Raw genomic sequence first — 18,507 nt, 5'->3', positions numbered from 1 at the left:
ACCATGCCTGGTTATTCCATGTGAAGGTTCACACCCAGGGCTTTGTTCATGCTAGGCTAGCACTCTACCAAAGTAGCTACAACCCTAACCCTGATTGTTGTATTTTTGAAACAGGGTAGCCCATGGCTTGTCTGGAACTCACAACGTAGTTAAGGCTGTACTCAAATTTGCTATTCCCCAGTCTCTGCTTCGTAATTGCTGAAGCTGCAGGTCTGTGCTATCACACACTGGTTATTAATGTCCAACATTACAGACAGGGAAACTGAGTCTCCTAAGGGTGAAGTGGAGGCACCTATATAGGCCGGCATAAAGCAGACATGAAAGTAGGCTTGATTTCAATTCAGCCTGTCTAGAGGGTCCCAGACTCAGGCGTCAGACTTCAAGGGCCTTAAACCATAGGGGCCGAGGGTCTGTGTGCTTGCCCAGAAGTGTGTGCAGATGGAAGCGATAGAGACCACGCACACACTCACAGCTGTGTTTTAAAAGCATACCGGTCTCATTGTGATGAGTGAAATGTAAATCCATTTCAAAGCATCTCGGATTTCTGAGTATCATCTGTCATTGGGGCTGCTGCAGTCAGCAGATAATAAAAGCTGAAGACCGCGTGGGGGCTCTGGCGTCTGGGACAGGGTGTGGGGAGGAGTGGGGGGAGGGAGGTGCATGTGCATGGATGGCATGTATATAGAGGCCAGAGGTCGATGCTGGGTGTCTCCTTTAATTAATCTCCATCTTGTTTTTTCAAACGGATCTCTCACTAATCCTGGAGCTTGCCAATTTCCCTAAACTATGTGGTGGGCACTCCCCAGAGATGCCAGCTTTTTGTGTGGATGCTGGAGACCCACACTCAGGTCCTCATGGTTGTGCGTCAAAAGATTTACCGGCTGAGCCATCCTCCCAGACCAGGATGTCACTATTTTTGAGGTTAAAAAAATGCAAGCATGAGGGGAACAATGGCCCTGGGCTGGTCTCCAGGTCCCTTGCTGTGCCAGGTCCACTGTTCACACCCAGCATGCCTCTGCTCTCAACAGTGTTGGCTTTGGGTCCCTCAGGATGCTGTGCCTGGATGGGGAGGCTACATCCAAATCCCAGTTTCCTCCCTGAGCAGTCCCTGCCTGACTTTGAGTATTGCTTAACTCGTCTCTGAAAAGGGCTCAACATCCACCTCCCAGGGCACCAAATGGAGCCCTACAGCTCTGAGATCCTTGGAGCCCACAAAGGGCCCTATGCACACAGGCCTGCTCACAGTTAAGCTTTAGGCATGTGTGTCCAGCTTTCCTGAAGGCCACAGAACTTCCTAGCTACCCAAGACGGCAGGCAGGGAGGCCAGGGAGGTGAGGGGAGCACGTACCTTCTGCTGAGAGCCCCGAGGAGTGGTAGGGTGGGCCTCGGGTCAGTACCTCCTGCAGGACAATGCCCAGGCTGAAAACATCGCCTTTGAAGGTGGCTTTCCCCGGGACCCCTGGCCCCCTCAGCAGCTCAGGAGCCGTCCATAGAAGCTCTGCAATCACAGGGAAAGGTCATACTGCTGTCAACCCCTGCATCTGAGAGGACCTAAGTGCATTTGTTCTCTTAGATTCCCAGAACAGAGAAGCCACTAGTTCCAGGTCCCAAAACAGAAACTGTGGGGCCCTGGAGGCCTCCTCCTCCCTTTGCTTCACAAGCACCAATGGATCACACACTACTGTTGGTCCCTACCCCCACACTGACCTTCTGGGGCTGGGTGAGGCCTAGGAGAACAATGGGATTCCAGGAACTCGGCATAACCATAATCAGTGATCTTGAGCACGAAGCGACTGTCCACCACACAGTTCCTGGACTTGAGGCGGCCATGGGGGAAATGTCGATGGTGCAGATACCGCATACCCTGGGCGGAGGATGTGTGGGGTTAGTGAGGAGTGAGAAGGACCATGGAATATCCACAGAACCTAGAGGCCTTCTGGCCTCATCTGTTTTTTTTGCCTTGTTAGATAGATGCCAAAGCTGTGGGGAATCTGAGCACCACCCTCCCCCTTGACTCTTAGCTCCTGGGGAGGCTCTCACTCGGATCAAATCCAGCAGTAGGGAGGCCTTGAAGGTCCAGTCAAGCCTCAGGGCCTCATTCTGCAGCAGTTCCTCCAGGCTGCCACGGGTACAGTGCTCCAGCACCATCGCACTAAGCCCAGAGCCCACAAAGAGGCCCAGGAAGGCAGTGACATTCTCATGACGCATCTCCCGCATCTGCAGGGGCAAAAGGCACCTGAGAGTCTCCCCGGGGGCCTCATCAAGGCCCCCAGGATAGATGAGTAATGAGGTGGCTGGATCCAGTGGACAGATGGGTGGCTGGATGGGCAGGTGGACAAGGTGATAAGTGGATAGATAGATAGATAGATAGATAGATAGATAGATAGATAGATAATAAATAGATAGATGGATGGATGGATGGTCCATAGGTGGATGGATAATTTGCTGGATGGATTGATGGGTAGATGAACATAAATGGACAGGGATTAGAGGAGGGAATAGGTGGGTGGATGATCAGGTAGACATATTGATGGGTAAATGGACAGATGGGTAGAAGAGTGAATGAATGAATGAACAAATAAGTGAAAGCATCATGAATGGATGAGTGGAGGGGCTATAGGTACCTCCACAGGATCAGACCTAGGTCTGTTTCTCAACCTGGCTGACACTACTGACCTGGCAACTATTCATGCTCTCCCTAGAAGCTGGCAGGATTGAGGAGGAAAAGGCAGAAGGGCTCCTGCCCACAGTGAAAGAAAGCAGCCTCCCTAGTGTCTGGGCCCAAGCAGGACGGAGAGAAGACTAGACAAGCAAGGCCTTCTTTACAAAGATGGTTCAGGACTCAGGACTCAGGACTCAGGGGAGGGCTGCCTGCATGTTCTCCCTCTTCTGGGATGCCCAAGAACAGCAGCATCCATGGAGAGACAAGAACAGGCCCGAAGCCTTTGACACTCCTGTCATGGAGAAGTGACCTCTGTCCCTCCCTGAGTGTTGGAGCTCAAATCTTAGGAATTGGTAGCTCCTATTTCCCATCTCTTGCAGCGCCCCAAATAGAGTTCTTCCCTGAGTCCAGGGAGCCCAGCAGCTGCCTTGAGAGTATAAGAAAGAAGTCATATCCCACAGAGCTCAGTCCGCAGCTGCCCCCATTAAATGGAGCTCTTTAGTCCCTCTAGACCAAGAAACCATGAGGTTTTCTAAAATGGTCATGAGAGTAAATATTTTAGGCTTTATACATCTCTGTTCACAAATACTCACGTCTACCACTGTGGCAGGAAAGCAGCTACAGACACTACACAAAGGAGAGACTGTGGCTGCCCAACTTTATTTGTAAAGACAAGCAGTGGGTCAGATTTGGCCTACAGGCCATGGCTTGCCAAGTTCTCACAGCTGAGCCCTGTGGACCAATTCTCACCAATTGCAAATTGACCAGAAGCCACCCAACCGAGACCTGATCAAAACTTACAAAAGTATGTAAGATGCAAAGGCATCATTGTTTTTAGCCACTGTATTTTAATGTACACTGCAATACACCAGAAGCTAGCCAGAGTGCCCCTATAAAGGCTCTGAGAAGTTCTATGGCTACCCCAAGAAACCTTCAAACTTTGATGTCATCCTTTCTTGGAGAAGCTGCTCACACTGGCTTTGAGGAAATGCCTTACTGCCTCCAGTCACTTATTCTCACTGAACTTTGTTTCAGAGAGCTGATGCTGGGAATAATAATTAAAAAATAACAAAAGCCACAACTCGATGGAATTTCCCATTTCTCAAAGGCATGTCACTTGCTGGGGACAGTTCTAGGTTGCTCTGTACATTCCCTGCCCTCCTCACAACTCCCTGAGCTGGGTAGTGTTGGCTCTCCCTTACGGGGAAGCCAGGACACCACCTGGAGGCAGGGCACCACCTGAGCTGTTCTGGGGCTCTGCCTTCCCTCCTACGTGCCTCTCTCATGGTGATTGTCTTGGGGAAAGGTGCTTTTGTAGTCAGTGATGGTGACTGAAGCACCCTCAGGAACCCCTTCTCCAAAGCCCAGAACTCTGCCTGGAATATGAGTAGACAACAAAAACAAAAAACAGGGATGGGCACAGGGAGGTGGGCACAAGCTAAGGACCCATGGTGGTACCCAAGTCTCACTGCTTGGAGAGGAAGAGCTGTGTCCAGAAAGTTAGCGTGAGGCCTATATTGGGACGCTGATGTCCTTGATGGATGCTGGTGTGTCATGGCGACCATGCAGCTGACAAGATACTGGCTCTGGGCAGTTATCATGATGAAAGCAATGACTCTCAGGCTAGAAGCGTGCCCAGGGGGCGGGAACCAACCCAGACCAGTGAGGGCGTCCTGAGCACATGCCTCCCTGGCCCCCTGCACTCCTCCCTCTGCAGTCCTACCTTTCTCAGAAGGCTGAGGCTACTTGGCCGCAGCTCAGGAGCCATGCCTGCTTCAAACTTCTTCAGCCATACCCAGTCCCCCTGTTTAGGCGAGAACAAGAGTTTGCCTGCTTTAGTTCACTAGCTGGGTGACCTCAGCACAATCTCACCACCTCATGGCCTCAGTGTCTAACCCCATGAGTGTGCCCTCATCTGTGTTCTGAGCTGGGCCTAGCCTGGCCAATGGAAACAGTAAACAGACTTCTGCTGAGCCTCAGGGAGGACCAGGGCCAGGCTTTGGCTGGTGAACCTAAGGCCCACTCCTCACTTGACCTCTGTGGAGCCCTGTGACCTGGGTAGATAACTTCTGGCAAGCATCTGCTTCCAAGTCTGCAGAGTGAGGCAAGATGAGGCTAGGGAGGACAACCAGGCAGGAGGGTCCTCGCTGGAGTCCAGCTTTACCTTGAAGAGTTCAGGTACCTGCGATATACAAGCTGTGACTCGGGGTTCTAGAAGAGACGTGAGAGAAGGGCAAGAGAGGATGAGGCCCAACTCTCACTGTGGTCCCAGCCCTTTGGTCCCTAGTGCATTGCCTCCATACAGCCTCACCTGCAGCCTGTCGGCTATTGTGTTTTATGCGTCATTAAAACCTCCTTTTGGTAGGAAAAGGAAAAGGTGGGGTTGCCCAGGGGAAAAGGTGGAAAAATAAGCAACAGGAGCCTCATGCTGCTTCCTATGGAAACAATTAGCCAAGTTCAGCAACTGTGGCAGCCATAGGCAAAGAACCATGTATTAGTGAGTAGTTCAACTTGAGACTGATGGTGCCTGAGAAATGGCTGTGTTGTGAGCATCCTTGCCTGTCTGACCATTCACTCTGTAGACTGTCTGTCAGCCGGGGGTCCAGCTTCTACCTGGAGATGTCTGTGCCTTCAAAGCTTTAGAGATGGGGGATCTCACTGCTTGAGCAGGTGGGTGACCTGGGCCAAGGCCAAAGCCAAGTGGCTGAGACCGTCTGATTCCCAAGGTCAGCTCAGGAAGCGTGTAGTAGGAGCAAGGTGCCTTGTTTCTCCCTTCTCCTTCTACTTCCCACGTCTGAGGCTGCTGTCCATGAGCTAGGGCAAGCAGGGAAGGGGCCCCAGAGGCCTAAGACTGTGTCTTCCGCTGGCTTCTTCCAAACGGGACACAGCCTTCTAGGCCTGGTATGGAGCGGCAGCAGCCCTCACCTGGCACAGCGCCATGCTGGTGTGCTCCAGGAAGGCCGGTGGGCTCCTTGCTGACCCCTGGGTCCCCGACCTTGGGCTCCCACCGTCAGCCACACTTCTTGACTCACTGCCGCTGTCCACATGCAGCCTCTGGGGCAGATACAGGGGTGGTCAAGAGGCTAGACCCAGCCTGCCCCTCTGCCTACCTGCCTGCCCAGCCCAGCTCTGCCCACCCACCCGCTGGCTTGGGGTCCGCTGGAGGAAGGTGAGCTCCCGAGCTGTCAGCAGGATCCGATGGGGGCCCCACAGCAGCTGCAGCTGCTGGAGGCCTATCCTGGAGGTGAGAGAAAGGATGGCCTCAGTCAGGCTGTTGGCCCTGCCTCTGATTCAGCACACACACCCTAGCCTTTCCGTATCTCCAACAGTGCCAGTCCCAGGTGCCGAGTACTGTCAAACCTGTCACTGCCACCATAGTGATCAGAGAGCACACTGGCCTTGGGCTCAGCCTGCAACTTCCCAGGGCCTGATGGGCCTACTGGTGCGTAGACCACTTTCCCTGAGGCCTTGTTAGAGGTGAGAGTAGAAGCCTTCCAGATAGGGCTGAGGCTCAGGAACACCTGAATTCGGGTACACGGAGGAGAGAGGTGTTTGCAGAGTGGAGGGATTCCACTCCAGGATGGACCTGCCTTGCTCCTCCCTCGCTGGACAAACAAGAGCCTGAAGCTCAGAGGCTGAGTCTCATTCAGCTTCGTTCTCCCTCAGGTCTCAGACAGACCTCTCAGGAGGCTGCCACGGCTCCTGGCTCTCCTTGAGAGTAGCTGAGAGAGGGAAAGGAGGCAGTGCCCTGAGATCTGGAAGTGGAGGTGAGGAAAGCCCCTGTAGATTGCCAAGGAGACCCCGTAGGACAGGGACTCAGAGAGCCTGAGCCGGGCCAGTCACCCTCACCTGATGAGGTAAGCAAGGACTCCACCAACCAGGGCCAGGACGCAGGCCAGTGTCAGAGTCGGGAGGCTGCCCAGGGGCTGCACACCTGTGCAGAGAAAGACAGTTGTCACTAAAGCAGTGACCATTTCCTCACAGCCCTGCTGCTGCCTTCTCAGGTCGCTGCCCTGTGTGGTCTCTAGCCATCCCTGTCTGTCGCAGGCTGCAGCCCCTGGAGGACCTGGCCTGGCTTTGTCTTCAAGAGTGTCAGTGGGAGCAGTGTGTTTGCTTTGTTCTCTCCTGCTCCTGAGAGGGAGCAGGGGGGTACAGGCAGGAACCACTATTTGTGGAAGGAAAGAGGGGCAGATGAGCGGGTGAGGGCTCCAGCCCTCCCTTCCCAGGACACTTTGGGCACACTGGGATGAGAGATGCTCCGGGGAGGAGCTGGTGTGTAAAGACCAAGGAGGCAGGAGTGCTTTCTTGTGAGAAGATGTGGTTAGGCAAGCTGAGGTGTCACCGGGGTCGGGAATAGAAGCGTTCTGGTCAAGGGAGGCCCGATGGTGTGGCATGTGTTTGGGAAGATGTAAGAGTTGCTGAGTCTGTAGATTAGGGCTGGAAGAAAGGGACAAAAGGAGGCACAGAAAGTTTGAGACAGAACAGGGACATACAAAGTCTGGTCAAACTGTGTCATGGCCACCACAGTGATCACGTGTGCATTAGGGAACATACTTGTACGTATGTACTTATTTACATGTATGTATGTGAGCTTCCCACATATGTCATAAAGGATGACAGCCCAGATGGATGAATAACAGAAATCAGAACTGTGTGGGCCTCTTGCCCCACACGCCCAGCGGTCATAGGAAAATAAACCCTGTACTTGGAGTCAGCAGACTTGAGGCCAGCATGAGCTCAGCTGCTGCTCTCCTGTGTGACTCTGGGTAAGTCCCCAAGGCTTTCTGAACTTCAGTTCTTTAATGGTGTCTATGGAGGGTAATGGCCTACCCACAAGGCCATGAGGCACTTAGAAGATCTGTAAGCTGGGAGCACCTCTAGCCCTGATCATCCAAAGGAGGCCTTGCTGGTCTCTCCTGGGGCTTCTCAGCTAGTGGTCAGGCTTCTCCACAAAGGGCTTCCCCATAGCTCTTCTTTCTATTTGCTCTTGTTTCCTTTGTAGGACTGCCCGTGTGGAAAGTTTTGATAAAGAATGGGTGAGTACACATGGAGAGATGAGATGGATGGGGTGATGGAATGGGTACATAGGTGGGTAGAGGGGTAGATAGGTGGGTTGGTGGTAGATGAAGGATAGGCAGGTGAGAAGACAGATGGGTTGGTCTGTGGGTGGGTGGGTATATGGGTAGATGGATGGATGAAGGAAACATGGGTGTGTGGGTGGACATACATAGAGATGAATGGCTATACAGACGAGAGATTAGTGGGTGATGAGACAGTGGGTTACCTCTTATGCACAGCGTGTTAGGGTCGAACCAGCAGCTGGTATCACGGGCTGGAGGGCCCCCTCCAGGAAAGTGGACAGCCTTTCCCAGGGGCTGCACCTGCCATGTGCCTGTATCCAGGATGTGAGTGGGAACCAGCTGGCTTCCTTCACCATCTGTGTCCAGGATGACATACTGGGCTAGCCTTCTTCCTTCCTCATCCACCCGAATTCTCTGGCCAAAACCAGGCACATCAAGAGCTCTTATGTGGTCCCCTAAGCGAGCCCCGGAGAGCCCTGCTCCATGGGTCTCCGAGCGGTTCAGGGCATGGGCCAGTAGGATGACAGCATCATAAATAGTTCCAAAGAGTGGGGACACCTGCGGAAGAGAGAGGCCTCCATGCCCTCACCCTGGACATCTAGAGGGCCTGCAGGATTGTGCAGACCGCCATCCTCTCCCCGACACAGCCCACTCTTTGGCCAGCCCCACTGAGTGGCCTCACTGTCTCCATGATTACCACCACGGCTGTGTACTACCTCGAACTCAGACGTATCCCAAACCTTCCAAAACTAAAGTTCCTGGTTCCAGCAGGTTCTACCTCTTTGCTCTTTGCTCAGGGCCTTGTCTGGGTACTTCCTGATCCCTCAGAGTTCCACTCAAGTGTCACCTCCTCATGGGGGGCTTCCTGGTCCATCCTGTCCGTGTTGTCCACTCCTCCATTCCAGCCCCTCTCCATCCCTTGAGCCTCGTCTACTTTCTTGGCAGAAAGCGTCACTTTGAATTTGTTTATCATGTTTCTGGCTTGGTGTTTGTGCTCCCCAACAGAACGAAGCTTGTCTTGTTTATCACTGGGCCCCTGACCCCTGACATGGCTGCATATGTGAGACTCGAGTCACATTGTTAAAAGATGAACAACCTCCATCAGCACCTGCATCCCTGTCATCACCTCAAGCCACTACTATTTTAACTCGTTGTGAAGCAGGCACTGGAGTTAAGCCGAGTCCTGTAAGCCGCACCCCACCACTAACGCTTTTCAGATTCACAGTGGTGACCTCAAGAACGAAAAACAAACAAACAAACAAAAAACCCCACTCCCAACATTTTCTTCTTTTAGTCTTTAGCACCTGCTAGAGAGATTTGAGTCAGGAGAAGTAGGAAGTCCCTGGAGAAAGAGGATCTGAAAATTAAGATTATGGGAACCGAGTACGCTGTCACTGGAAGTTACAGCCCAGCAGGAGAGAAAATGAGAGAGAGAGAGAGAGAGAGAACCAGAAAAAGAGGGTGTGAGCTAGGAGAGAGAAACAGTATTAGAGAGAGAGCAGGCACAAGCCCATGCCTATGAGCTAAGCAGGCAGACTCATGTGGCCACAGCGGGGCCTGTAATCAATAAAGTGCACACACACACTGGCTCAGGGCCCCACCCTCTGACACACCCACCTGTTCGGGCTCCAGGTTGGCAGTAGTTCCTCCATTCATCTTACTAACGGTGAAGACGTGGTTCTCAGGACCAGACTCCAGGCTGATAGTGAGGACTGCATCGTAGGCCTCCTGAAGGGGCCCACGGTTATCCAGGGCCAGGTAGGAGTGGTTGCGGTAGGGCAGGGCAAACAGCAGCGTGTCGTAGGGCAGGAAGACCAGTCTCCCGTCTGTCAGGCCCTCCTCCCAAGCACGGTGAAGCAGGGTGGTCTGCTCCAGGCCTCCGAGCAGTGCCGAGTGCATGCACAGCACCACGACTGTACCAACATGGGTCAACATGGCAGGAGTCACCTTTGCACTTCAGCCCTTACCAGAAACCCAAATCCCGAGGCCCTCAGAGCTCCCCAATCTGTGGCCACACTTCTAGCCCCAGCCCAAAGGATTCTGGGTACAGGTGAGATTTGACTTCAATCTGACCCCATAATAATTATGGCTGAGGCCACCAAATCTAGGTGAAAAAAAAATTCCTCTCAGTCAAGAATATCCCTGTGTTAAGATGATCCTCTGACCGTTCATCCCAGCAAGCCACACAAGAACTGCTCCTGCTTCTCATCCACCTCAAGCCTCAGGCCCTGATGACTGCTGATGCATATCAGGAGCTTTCTATGCTGTCCTCAAGTTCCCTCACATGAGGCATTCCATACTGATTGTGGGGGTTTACACATGTAATGCCAGCCCTCAGGACACTGAGACACTGAGGCAGGAGGATCACGAGCTTAAGGCAGCCTGGGTTTACATGGCAACATCCTTTCTCAAGTTAAACACACACACGCACACACACACAGGCACGCAAGCATGCAGCAGCAGCAGCAGCAGCAGCAGCATGAAGATGTCTGTTTATCATTATCAACCTTTCAGGAGAGGAAACTTAGGCATGGAGAGGTTTATTAATTTCCCCATATAATCACCATAGTAGTAGAGCTGAGACCGGAACCCAGGGCTCACTTTCAGTTTATAATACTTAAAAAAATTGCGTATGTGTGTTTTGAAATAGAGTCTTGTGATATAATCCACACTGGCCTCGAACTTGCTAGGTAGCCAGACTACCCTTGAATCTGTGACTCCCCCCTCCCCGCCTCACTCTATCAAGTACTGGGAAAGCAATGGACCCAGCTGACCTTGAACTAAAGACCAAAATTAGCTTCTCTCCTTGCAAGCTGTATTTCTCAGGTCCTGTTTTTTTGCAGTGAGAAAATATCTACCACAGTCCTCATCAACAAGGAGTTCAGTTGCTTCCCCAGGCACAAGACAGAGGGGACCCCGCCCAGGGCGAAGCTCCACAGAGTCCCTCTGCTCCTTTGCTCTCCTCTCACCGCAGGTCCCTGACAGGCTTGTGAGCACGGCAGAGGCGGCCACCGTTGGCTGAGATGAACCTGGGTCCCTACTCCCATCCTTTTCCCTAGAAAATCAAGAAGATGGAACTACCACAGAAGAACAGAGGTCTCCCTGCTGGCCCACACAGAGGTCAGAGTCTGGACGGAGCCCTTTCCTCGGCTGTGTTGTCTACACTGGTGGCCACGAGTTATCTGCAACCCAGACACTGGGAAGAGCTCCTGAGGAAAGACCGGCAGGAACAGGCAGTCAGAAAGCCACGACCACGTCCCACCTGCTTTGCCACTGTTCCATTCAGGGCTGTTGCTCAGACACCCCTTTCTTTCTCTTAGGGGAAGTTGGAGGCACTATTTTGTATTTGGCCACAAGGGGGAGCCAAGAACCACATAACTAGAGAGAAAGCCTAGTCAGGGCACCTCTCTTGACTGTCCGTATCTATCTTCTCTTCACTACCTTATGAGTAAGAGTTTTAAGCTGCCTTGTGCCACTGAAAGACCTATCGAAAAGCACAGAACATTGAAAAGAAAAAACATTGAAAGCACAGACAGGTTTTGGTGGCTTGCCAGAGGCCACACAGCTGGTAGGGCCAGCATGGAACTCCTCCAGTGCCCTCACCATTCTGCCTCCTAAATCTCACTGTCAGCATCATGCTGGAACTCAGTCCCCTGCCGTAGGGGCAGAGGCGTGCTCTCACAGCCTCCTTAGCTGCTCCTATCCTGCTCCATCCGTGGAGAGTCAGACTGTCCCTTATCTTCCTTGGCCTTGAGGCGTGTTGCACGCACACCTTGTGCTTAATAGCACTTCTGTCTCGGATGCCCCTCCCTCTCTTCTCTGTGCCCCTCGTTTCTATTCTGCAGTTGACTCTCATCATTGTCCAGTCCCACCCCCATGTCACCTCCTCTGGGAAGCTCCCTTCACCTCCAGCTTCAGGCTCCTCACAGCTGAGACCCGGCCTGCTGCCGCCAGCCGCCATGATCCCAGAGCTCAGCTGTAGGCACACTTCAGAAAACTGAGTATTCAGATGCTGAGTCAAGCACCCCCCCTGCCCCCGAGGGGAGTGGGGGTGAACATTTGGTCCTGCTCATAACCCTACAGCTTGGGGCTGGGCTCTTGGCCGGGAAACCAAAAGCTTGGGCTTGAGATTTCTGAGAGCGAAGATTATTATTTGTGATACTTCTGCATCAGCTGCCGGAATCAGCTACACTGGAGTAGCACAGGGACCAGGCCAGGGCCCTGAGCACACAGGCTGAAGTCCAATACTGGGATGCACAGAGAGAAACGGCACTTTAGTCTGGTTACAATCTAGGCTCATTTGGACATCACAGATGTTTCCATTAAAATAATAGGGGTAGTAAAAAAAAAAAAATCCAACCAACAACCTGATCCGAGATGAATATGTCCCAACACAGAAACACAAGAGACACGAAAAACCAAGGCAGTGTGACTTTTTGAAAATCTGTAGTTCCAGAGGAACGGCCCATGAAGAGAACAGAATAGATGAAATTCCAAATGGAGAGTTCAAAAGAATGACCCAGAATGTTTAACAGAAAGAGGCTACAGAGAAATTCCTGGATGAATTAAAAGAGAACACACATAAACAGCCGATAAAATAAGTCAATACATGAACTGAACAAACAGGTCTATCATAATAATAGCAGAGGTGGAAATGCTGTCCATAACCTCTTAGTTTTAGACTTTCTGTTGAGAAATCTGCATTATTATGCTAGACCTGAACGCACCACCAAGCTACCTTTCATATTATATTTCTATATAAAAAAGTAAGGAGATGCACAACACTGAGCCAGCACCATACACAAATGGGAAGATAAACACATCCATGAGGACATGAGAAAGAACAAAGTACACTAGAAAAATATGTAAGCCATTTAGCATTGGAAAAGTACCAAACACTATAAAAATAACAACGTGACAGAGAAGAATGCACACATTTCAATGACAACACTGAACGTTAACAGTTTCAGTTCATCAGTTGAAAGACATGATTAACAGATTAGATTTAAAACAAAAACAGAACTTTCTATTTGTTGTCTGTAGGAAATACACCTCACTGACAAAGACAGCCTTTTTGGTGAGAGGATAATAAAAGATATTCCAAGTTAATGGAACTAGAAGGCAGGCAGTTATTCTAACATCTGGGTAAATGGACTTCGAATTTTAAAAAAGTCGGAAGAGATAAAGAAAGTCAATATGTTTGATTAAAGGAACCATCTATTGGGATACCGCAAACGCACCCAATTTCATAAGACACGTCATACTGGACGTAAAGGCACCGGCTGCTCTGACAGTAACAGTGGACTTCTTGGCTGCATTTAAGGACACAAAGCAACTCTTAACAAACAAAAAGAGAACCCTAAATAATTTTATCTACTCTATCTGAGAACAGTAGACTAAAACTATAAATTGATAGCAAGAGGAACTACAGAAACTGGAAATTGGACCACAGAGTACTGAATGATGAATGGATCATCAGACAATTCAGAAGGTGAGTTTTTAAATTCCTAGAATCAAATGAAAATGAGAATACAATATACCAGGACCTGTGGGATATAATGAAAGTAGCTCTAAGAACTACTGTATATATATATATGTGTGTGTGTATGTATGTATATATATATATATATGTATAAATACATATATGCCTGTGTATATATATATATGCCTATATATGGATATATATGTATATACAGATATACATACGAGGTCATGTGCGTGCGCGCGCACACACACACACACACTGTTCTATTTTATTTCATTCTCAAACCTATTCTTTTCATTCTCCTCTATTTATTTTTTATAATGATAGCTATGATTATATCTTTGTGATACTCCTGGAACTTTCATTTCAAAAGCAACTGCCAAGAAGTGGGCTTCATGGCCCACATTTGAACCAGAGCTTAGGACCCTGTTGATCTGCTGTGTGGCGAGTTCCTTGCTGTCTCTGGACTGCCAAATGAAGGCATCAGCAAGCTCGGCTTACAGGGTTGTTGCTGGGACACTTGGCAAGTGCTCAGCCCAGTTGATACAGCAAAGGCCTCCTTGTGGCTGTGGGAAGCCCAGGCTCCCTACAGCAGGGAGAGACCCTGATATACTTACTTTTCAGACCATGCACACCATGCAGCTGCTTGCAGACCTCTGTGGCCCCCTTCTCTCCGGGTCCCAAAGAGGTCACTAATCCGATGGGCAGCCCATGGGCCCTGAAAGCTGTGGCCAGCTGCTGGGCTGTGGTTACCCAGATGTCCTGGTGAGAGGACACGATGGCCAAACGAGCCCAGCCAAAGTGTCTCATGACAGACAGTAGCACGTGGGTGGCAGAAGGCAAAGTAGGCACTAAGTCACCTCCGCCCTTGGGAGCCCCGCAGGCCCAGGTGAAGAGGGACTTGCCCCAGCTTTGGGCCAGCAGGGCTGCCGCTGGGCAGTACCCAGGATTGACAGGGCCCACAAAAGCAGCCACTGTGTTCTTGTGGGCCACGAATGTAGCCAGGGCATGAGGGGCGTCACAGCCTGTGGGGATGACCTTGAAATCCAGCTGCGAGCTCTGCAGCAGCGAGGCATCCTTATTGACTCCATCTACAGCCAGCTGGGCAGCCACGCTGGGGAGGGCCTGGGAAAAGATGGGGTCACAGTCCCAGGGACCCAGAACCCCAATGGTAAAGGCTTCTCCTGCCCATGCCGGCAGGGAAAGGGAGTCAGCCCACAGAAGGACACCCCAAAGTACCACAGAGAGGACTGATGTGGAAGAGGGTGTCCTCAGATGATGAGTAACAGTGAGCACCCAAGGGCTCTGGCAGGGTAGGCAGGTCGTCCTGTATGGTGCCGCCCAGTGCTGGCCTTCGGGGTGCAGGGCCTGCTGCAGACCTGGGGAAGGGTGTGGAGAAGTCTTGCTGTCTAGCAGAGACCCAGGATGGAACTCAGATAGGACGTTGCCTACAGGAATAACATCCAGACCCAACCCCTTGCCTCCATCCATAGATCCCAGGCTAGCCTCTGGGGATCTCTGAGCCTTGTCTTCCTCCTCTGAAAATACGGACAACAAACTGCCCAGAAGTCTTACTGTGGTGACAAATGGCATCACGTGCAGCATTCAGCATAATGCCAGCACTTACGGTCCTACCTCTTTTACCCTGTGAATGCTGTTCCTTCTTTAACTCATCTTTAAGGAGGAGCAAGCACTCCCTACCCTGTTACTGTTCTCCACAAGCCCAGCTCCACTCAAAGGCCCTGGCTGCTGAGTCCAAGGCAAAGCACATGTGCCAAGTCCTGTAGCTCACCTGTTACAGCTGCTCACCAAGAAAAATGTAGCTACACACACACACACAATATCCATGTGTGTCCCACTCCTCACATCCTTCACAGACCTGTCTGGATCAAAAGGTCTCTCCACCCCACTGCACAGAGGAAGAAGCTAGGGGAACTGGCATAGAGTTAGAGAGATGGGACCCAAGAGAATGGGCCCAAGTCTGTTCAGCTTCTGCCCCACCCCAAACACGACCTTTTCAACCAGGACACTTGGACTTCCCTCCGAGTATACTTGACTGCGTTCTACAAAACAGCAGTAAGATTCCTCCACCTAAGGTCCTGCTGGCCAGACCCCCAGTGGCCTGCAGGGGCTCATAGAGAGCTGAGGACCAGCTTCAGGGTAAGGCAAGGGCTGGCTTTCATTCCAGCTGTGTCTGGTGTGGCACAGGGTCCACGCCCCTTGTCACTGCCCACACTATTCTCGTGTTGGAGGCTCTTGGTACCATCCTGAAGCCCTTCTTGGCCTCTGCCTGAAAACCTGCTATAGCCTTCTCCATTCACGGGGCCTGGCTAGTTTTCTGCCCACAGCATTTATGTAGTCACATTGAGAAGCCCAGGAAGGAATGGAACGGGAACCATTCTGGCCCCCAGGAAACTGCCAAATGAGTGGGAGGCAGATCTCAGCCAAGGACAGCATTAGCCATGAGTTTGGGCCATAGACAGGAGGATGAGTAATGAAGAGTAAGGGCAGTGAGGGCTTCCTGGAGAAGAGGAAAAAGGGGAGGGGGGAGGATGGGAGGGAGGGAGAGAGAGAACCATATAGAAGACTCACTTACTAGCTCCTAATTTGGGGCTAGAAACTGAGGTTCGTTGAGCCTCCATTTTGCAACCTGCAAAGTGGAGGTGCAAATGGTTACCTGGTGGATTGTGGAAACTAGAATGTACCATGTCTATAGTGGGGCGAATGCCCTGTGCTTACTAAGCAGAACTACCCTGTCTCTTCCTCATTGCCACCCCAGTATCTTCAGGTCTCTGAGGGGAGGCAGAAGATTCAGAGAGATCAGGAAGAGCTGAGCAGGAAGGAGGTAGGGAGTTGGGTCTCAGCTTCACGCTACATCAGCCTCTCTGTGCTGTTTCCAACACTTTGCCCTGATGACTGAAGCCTTCTATTCTCTGCTTCTCCCTACTCAGGGCTGGAGGACAAAAAGCTACTGTCCTGTTGTCTCTGAACCCGCTGTTATGATGATCAGAGAGTGGTCTCCTGCCCTCACAGAGTGTCCCTCAGGGCTATGGAATGAGCTCTGGCTGTATAGCTTCTTTGTCTGTCCCATGAGCTTTTCCTGGTCAAAGTGGCAGCCATTTCCCTCAGTGTGTTTCCTGAAGGGGCCTGACTTTGCCGGGGACATCAAGAAGCTCCCAAAGAGACTCTCTAACTCTCATTCTTAAAGAAGGAAACTGATTCTGGGTAGGATAGTGACTTGTCCAAGGTCTCACAAAGGTAGGACCAAATCAGAGCCAGAACTTAGCCTCCAACCTCCCAGCCAAAGATAAATCAATCCCTACCCTCACTCCTCTGTCTGCCTATCATCTCTCTCGCTCATCTCTCTCTCATTCATCTATCTATGTCATATGGAGCATCAGAGCCTTAAGGATGCAGACATCTAAGTCAGCCCTCTGTGTCCAGATGGGGACCCTGAAGCCCAGAGAGGAGGCTGCTCTTCCCTTGGTCCTGCAAAACACCAGTATGACCCCTGACCTAAGGACCCGCTGGTCAGACTCAGTGCCTCAAAAAATCCTGCAGGCAATGACTCGCAGAGAAGCACAGAGGGCTCACAGCCCCATCAGGCCAGTTGTGGGACACAGCAGGGGCCGCCTTTTACTGCAGCCCTGGCCCTGATTTGTAGCACCAGGGTCCAGGCCTCTTTCTGTGGCCCGGTTTTCCCAACTGTGCAAAAAGAGCCCAGTTTTCACCTTGAAGCCTCTAACACCTTTCCTCACTGATGTTCCATGCACTGGTGGAACATGGAAACAGATCTCTCCCTGAGCTCAGCCATATTCACCTCCACCTATTCCCCTGAAGGGCATAAGCTCCTCTGGTCCATCTGCACTGAGCACAATGGGCCTAAGGGCCACCCTGAAGTGGGGAGCGAATTCATATTTTTTGGATTTGAAGATGGCCTTAGGATTAGCCACAGGTTGCTTGGCTTATGAGGTCCCTCACATGGAATGAAAGGGTTCCATCAGATCCCCGGAGCTCAAAGTCAGAGAAGCTTTTGTCTGCATGAAGACACCAAACTAGAGAGTGACAGCAGCCCACAGGACAAGGGTGGAGAATTCCTGTCAGCCCAGGGTCACCCTCCTGACCCCAGCCTGGTCCTTTTTGCTCTCTTCAGGGCATGCTCCTCACAGACTCACCTGCCATGATGGGCTCTCAGAGTGGACACGGAGTCTCTGTCAGTCCTGAGGCTCTCACACCAGGGGCCTCAGAGGTCAATCTCTGATCACCCTCTGACCTGGGCCTCCCATTTTCTGTGTGGTGTCTGAGCCGCTCTTTGCTCCTGTTGTCTGCCAGCTTTGCGAGATTCCCGCCTACGGAGAGCCACAGATATGGCTCGTTCCCTCCCTGTCCCCCTTAGGAGCCCAGAGAAACCATTTGGAAAATTGAATCTGTTCAGACACCAGGGCTCTGGGGAGCCCCATCAGAAAGGAAGGGAGAGTGGAGAATAGGAGAGAGGGGGAGAAGGGAAGAGGGTGTCTTCAGCACGGTGGACAGCTCCGGCCACTCGGGGGGCACCCAGAAGGCAGGGAGTCCAGACAAGTCACAGAACCCAGCATTAATGAGCACCCATCAAGTGCCAAGAGCAATCCACTCTCCCCAGAGAGGCACAGTTATTCCTTTTACTTCAGAGACTAATGAAGTCTGCCCAGAGAGGCTAGGAAATTTGTCCGAGGGTACAGACCCAGTGAGCAGCATGGCTGACTGACTGTGGGTCCACAGAGCATGTTGGTGCACCATCCAGGTCTTCTCTGTCCAGTGGATAAGACCTCAGCCCAGTCGGCTTGCCCACACCTCTCCTCCACCTGCTCCCTCTTACCTGGGGTGACTAGCTTTTCTTGAAGTCCCTGTGTCTGCTGAGGGCTGGCATCATGCCCCACCTCACCCCTTAGATGACTTTGTCAAGTGGAAACAGGTCTTGCTTTCTTTGTCACCTTGTGCAATCATCTGTAACTTACTAAGCACTCACTTCCCTGTCCTACCATGGAGTGAGCCGAAGTCACAGTTTTTCCTTCCCTCAACTATACCCCTAATTCTTGCCATTTCCCCTGAATTCCTCTACCTCCCAGGCATTGTCCTAGATAGCTGAGTCCCATTGACACATAGAAAAAACAAAGTTTTTTTTGTTTGTTTGTTTTTGTTTTTTATTTTTGGTCTTTATGGATCTTTTCTTGCAGGAATAGGGAAGGGCACAAGAGTCAACAAATAATAAAGCTGGTGGATGTCATTTTGCTGTGGGAAAA

The 18,507-nt window shown here is 51.4% G+C and overlaps 1 protein-coding gene across 1 annotated transcript in view; it reads right to left on the bottom strand.

Annotated features, from left to right (window-relative positions):
* The window catches only part of LOC129688443 (guanylate cyclase D), a 33,708-nt gene extending 16,298 nt beyond the window's left edge, over window positions 1-17,410 (bottom strand). The window contains exons 1-11 of the mRNA XM_055623264.1: window positions 17,404-17,410; window positions 13,846-14,607; window positions 9,361-9,656; window positions 7,947-8,301; window positions 6,512-6,596; window positions 5,804-5,900; window positions 5,588-5,716; window positions 4,386-4,466; window positions 2,041-2,217; window positions 1,708-1,864; window positions 1,349-1,498 (exon numbers count right to left, since the gene is read on the bottom strand). Of these exons, the coding sequence (XP_055479239.1) occupies window positions 1,349-1,498; window positions 1,708-1,864; window positions 2,041-2,217; window positions 4,386-4,466; window positions 5,588-5,716; window positions 5,804-5,900; window positions 6,512-6,596; window positions 7,947-8,301; window positions 9,361-9,656; window positions 13,846-14,607; window positions 17,404-17,410 (2,296 nt within the window). The remainder of the gene's footprint in view (window positions 1-1,348; window positions 1,499-1,707; window positions 1,865-2,040; window positions 2,218-4,385; window positions 4,467-5,587; window positions 5,717-5,803; window positions 5,901-6,511; window positions 6,597-7,946; window positions 8,302-9,360; window positions 9,657-13,845; window positions 14,608-17,403) is intronic.
* Window positions 17,411-18,507: the final 1,097 nt, after the last annotated feature.

Source organism: Psammomys obesus, unplaced genomic scaffold (assembly GCF_907164565.1).
Source record: "Psammomys obesus unplaced genomic scaffold, mPsaObe1.curated_primary_1811, whole genome shotgun sequence".
Lineage (NCBI taxonomy): Eukaryota > Metazoa > Chordata > Mammalia > Rodentia > Muridae > Psammomys > Psammomys obesus.
The sequence above is the reverse complement of the archived record's forward strand: the minus strand, read 5'-3'. Positions and strand labels throughout refer to the sequence as shown.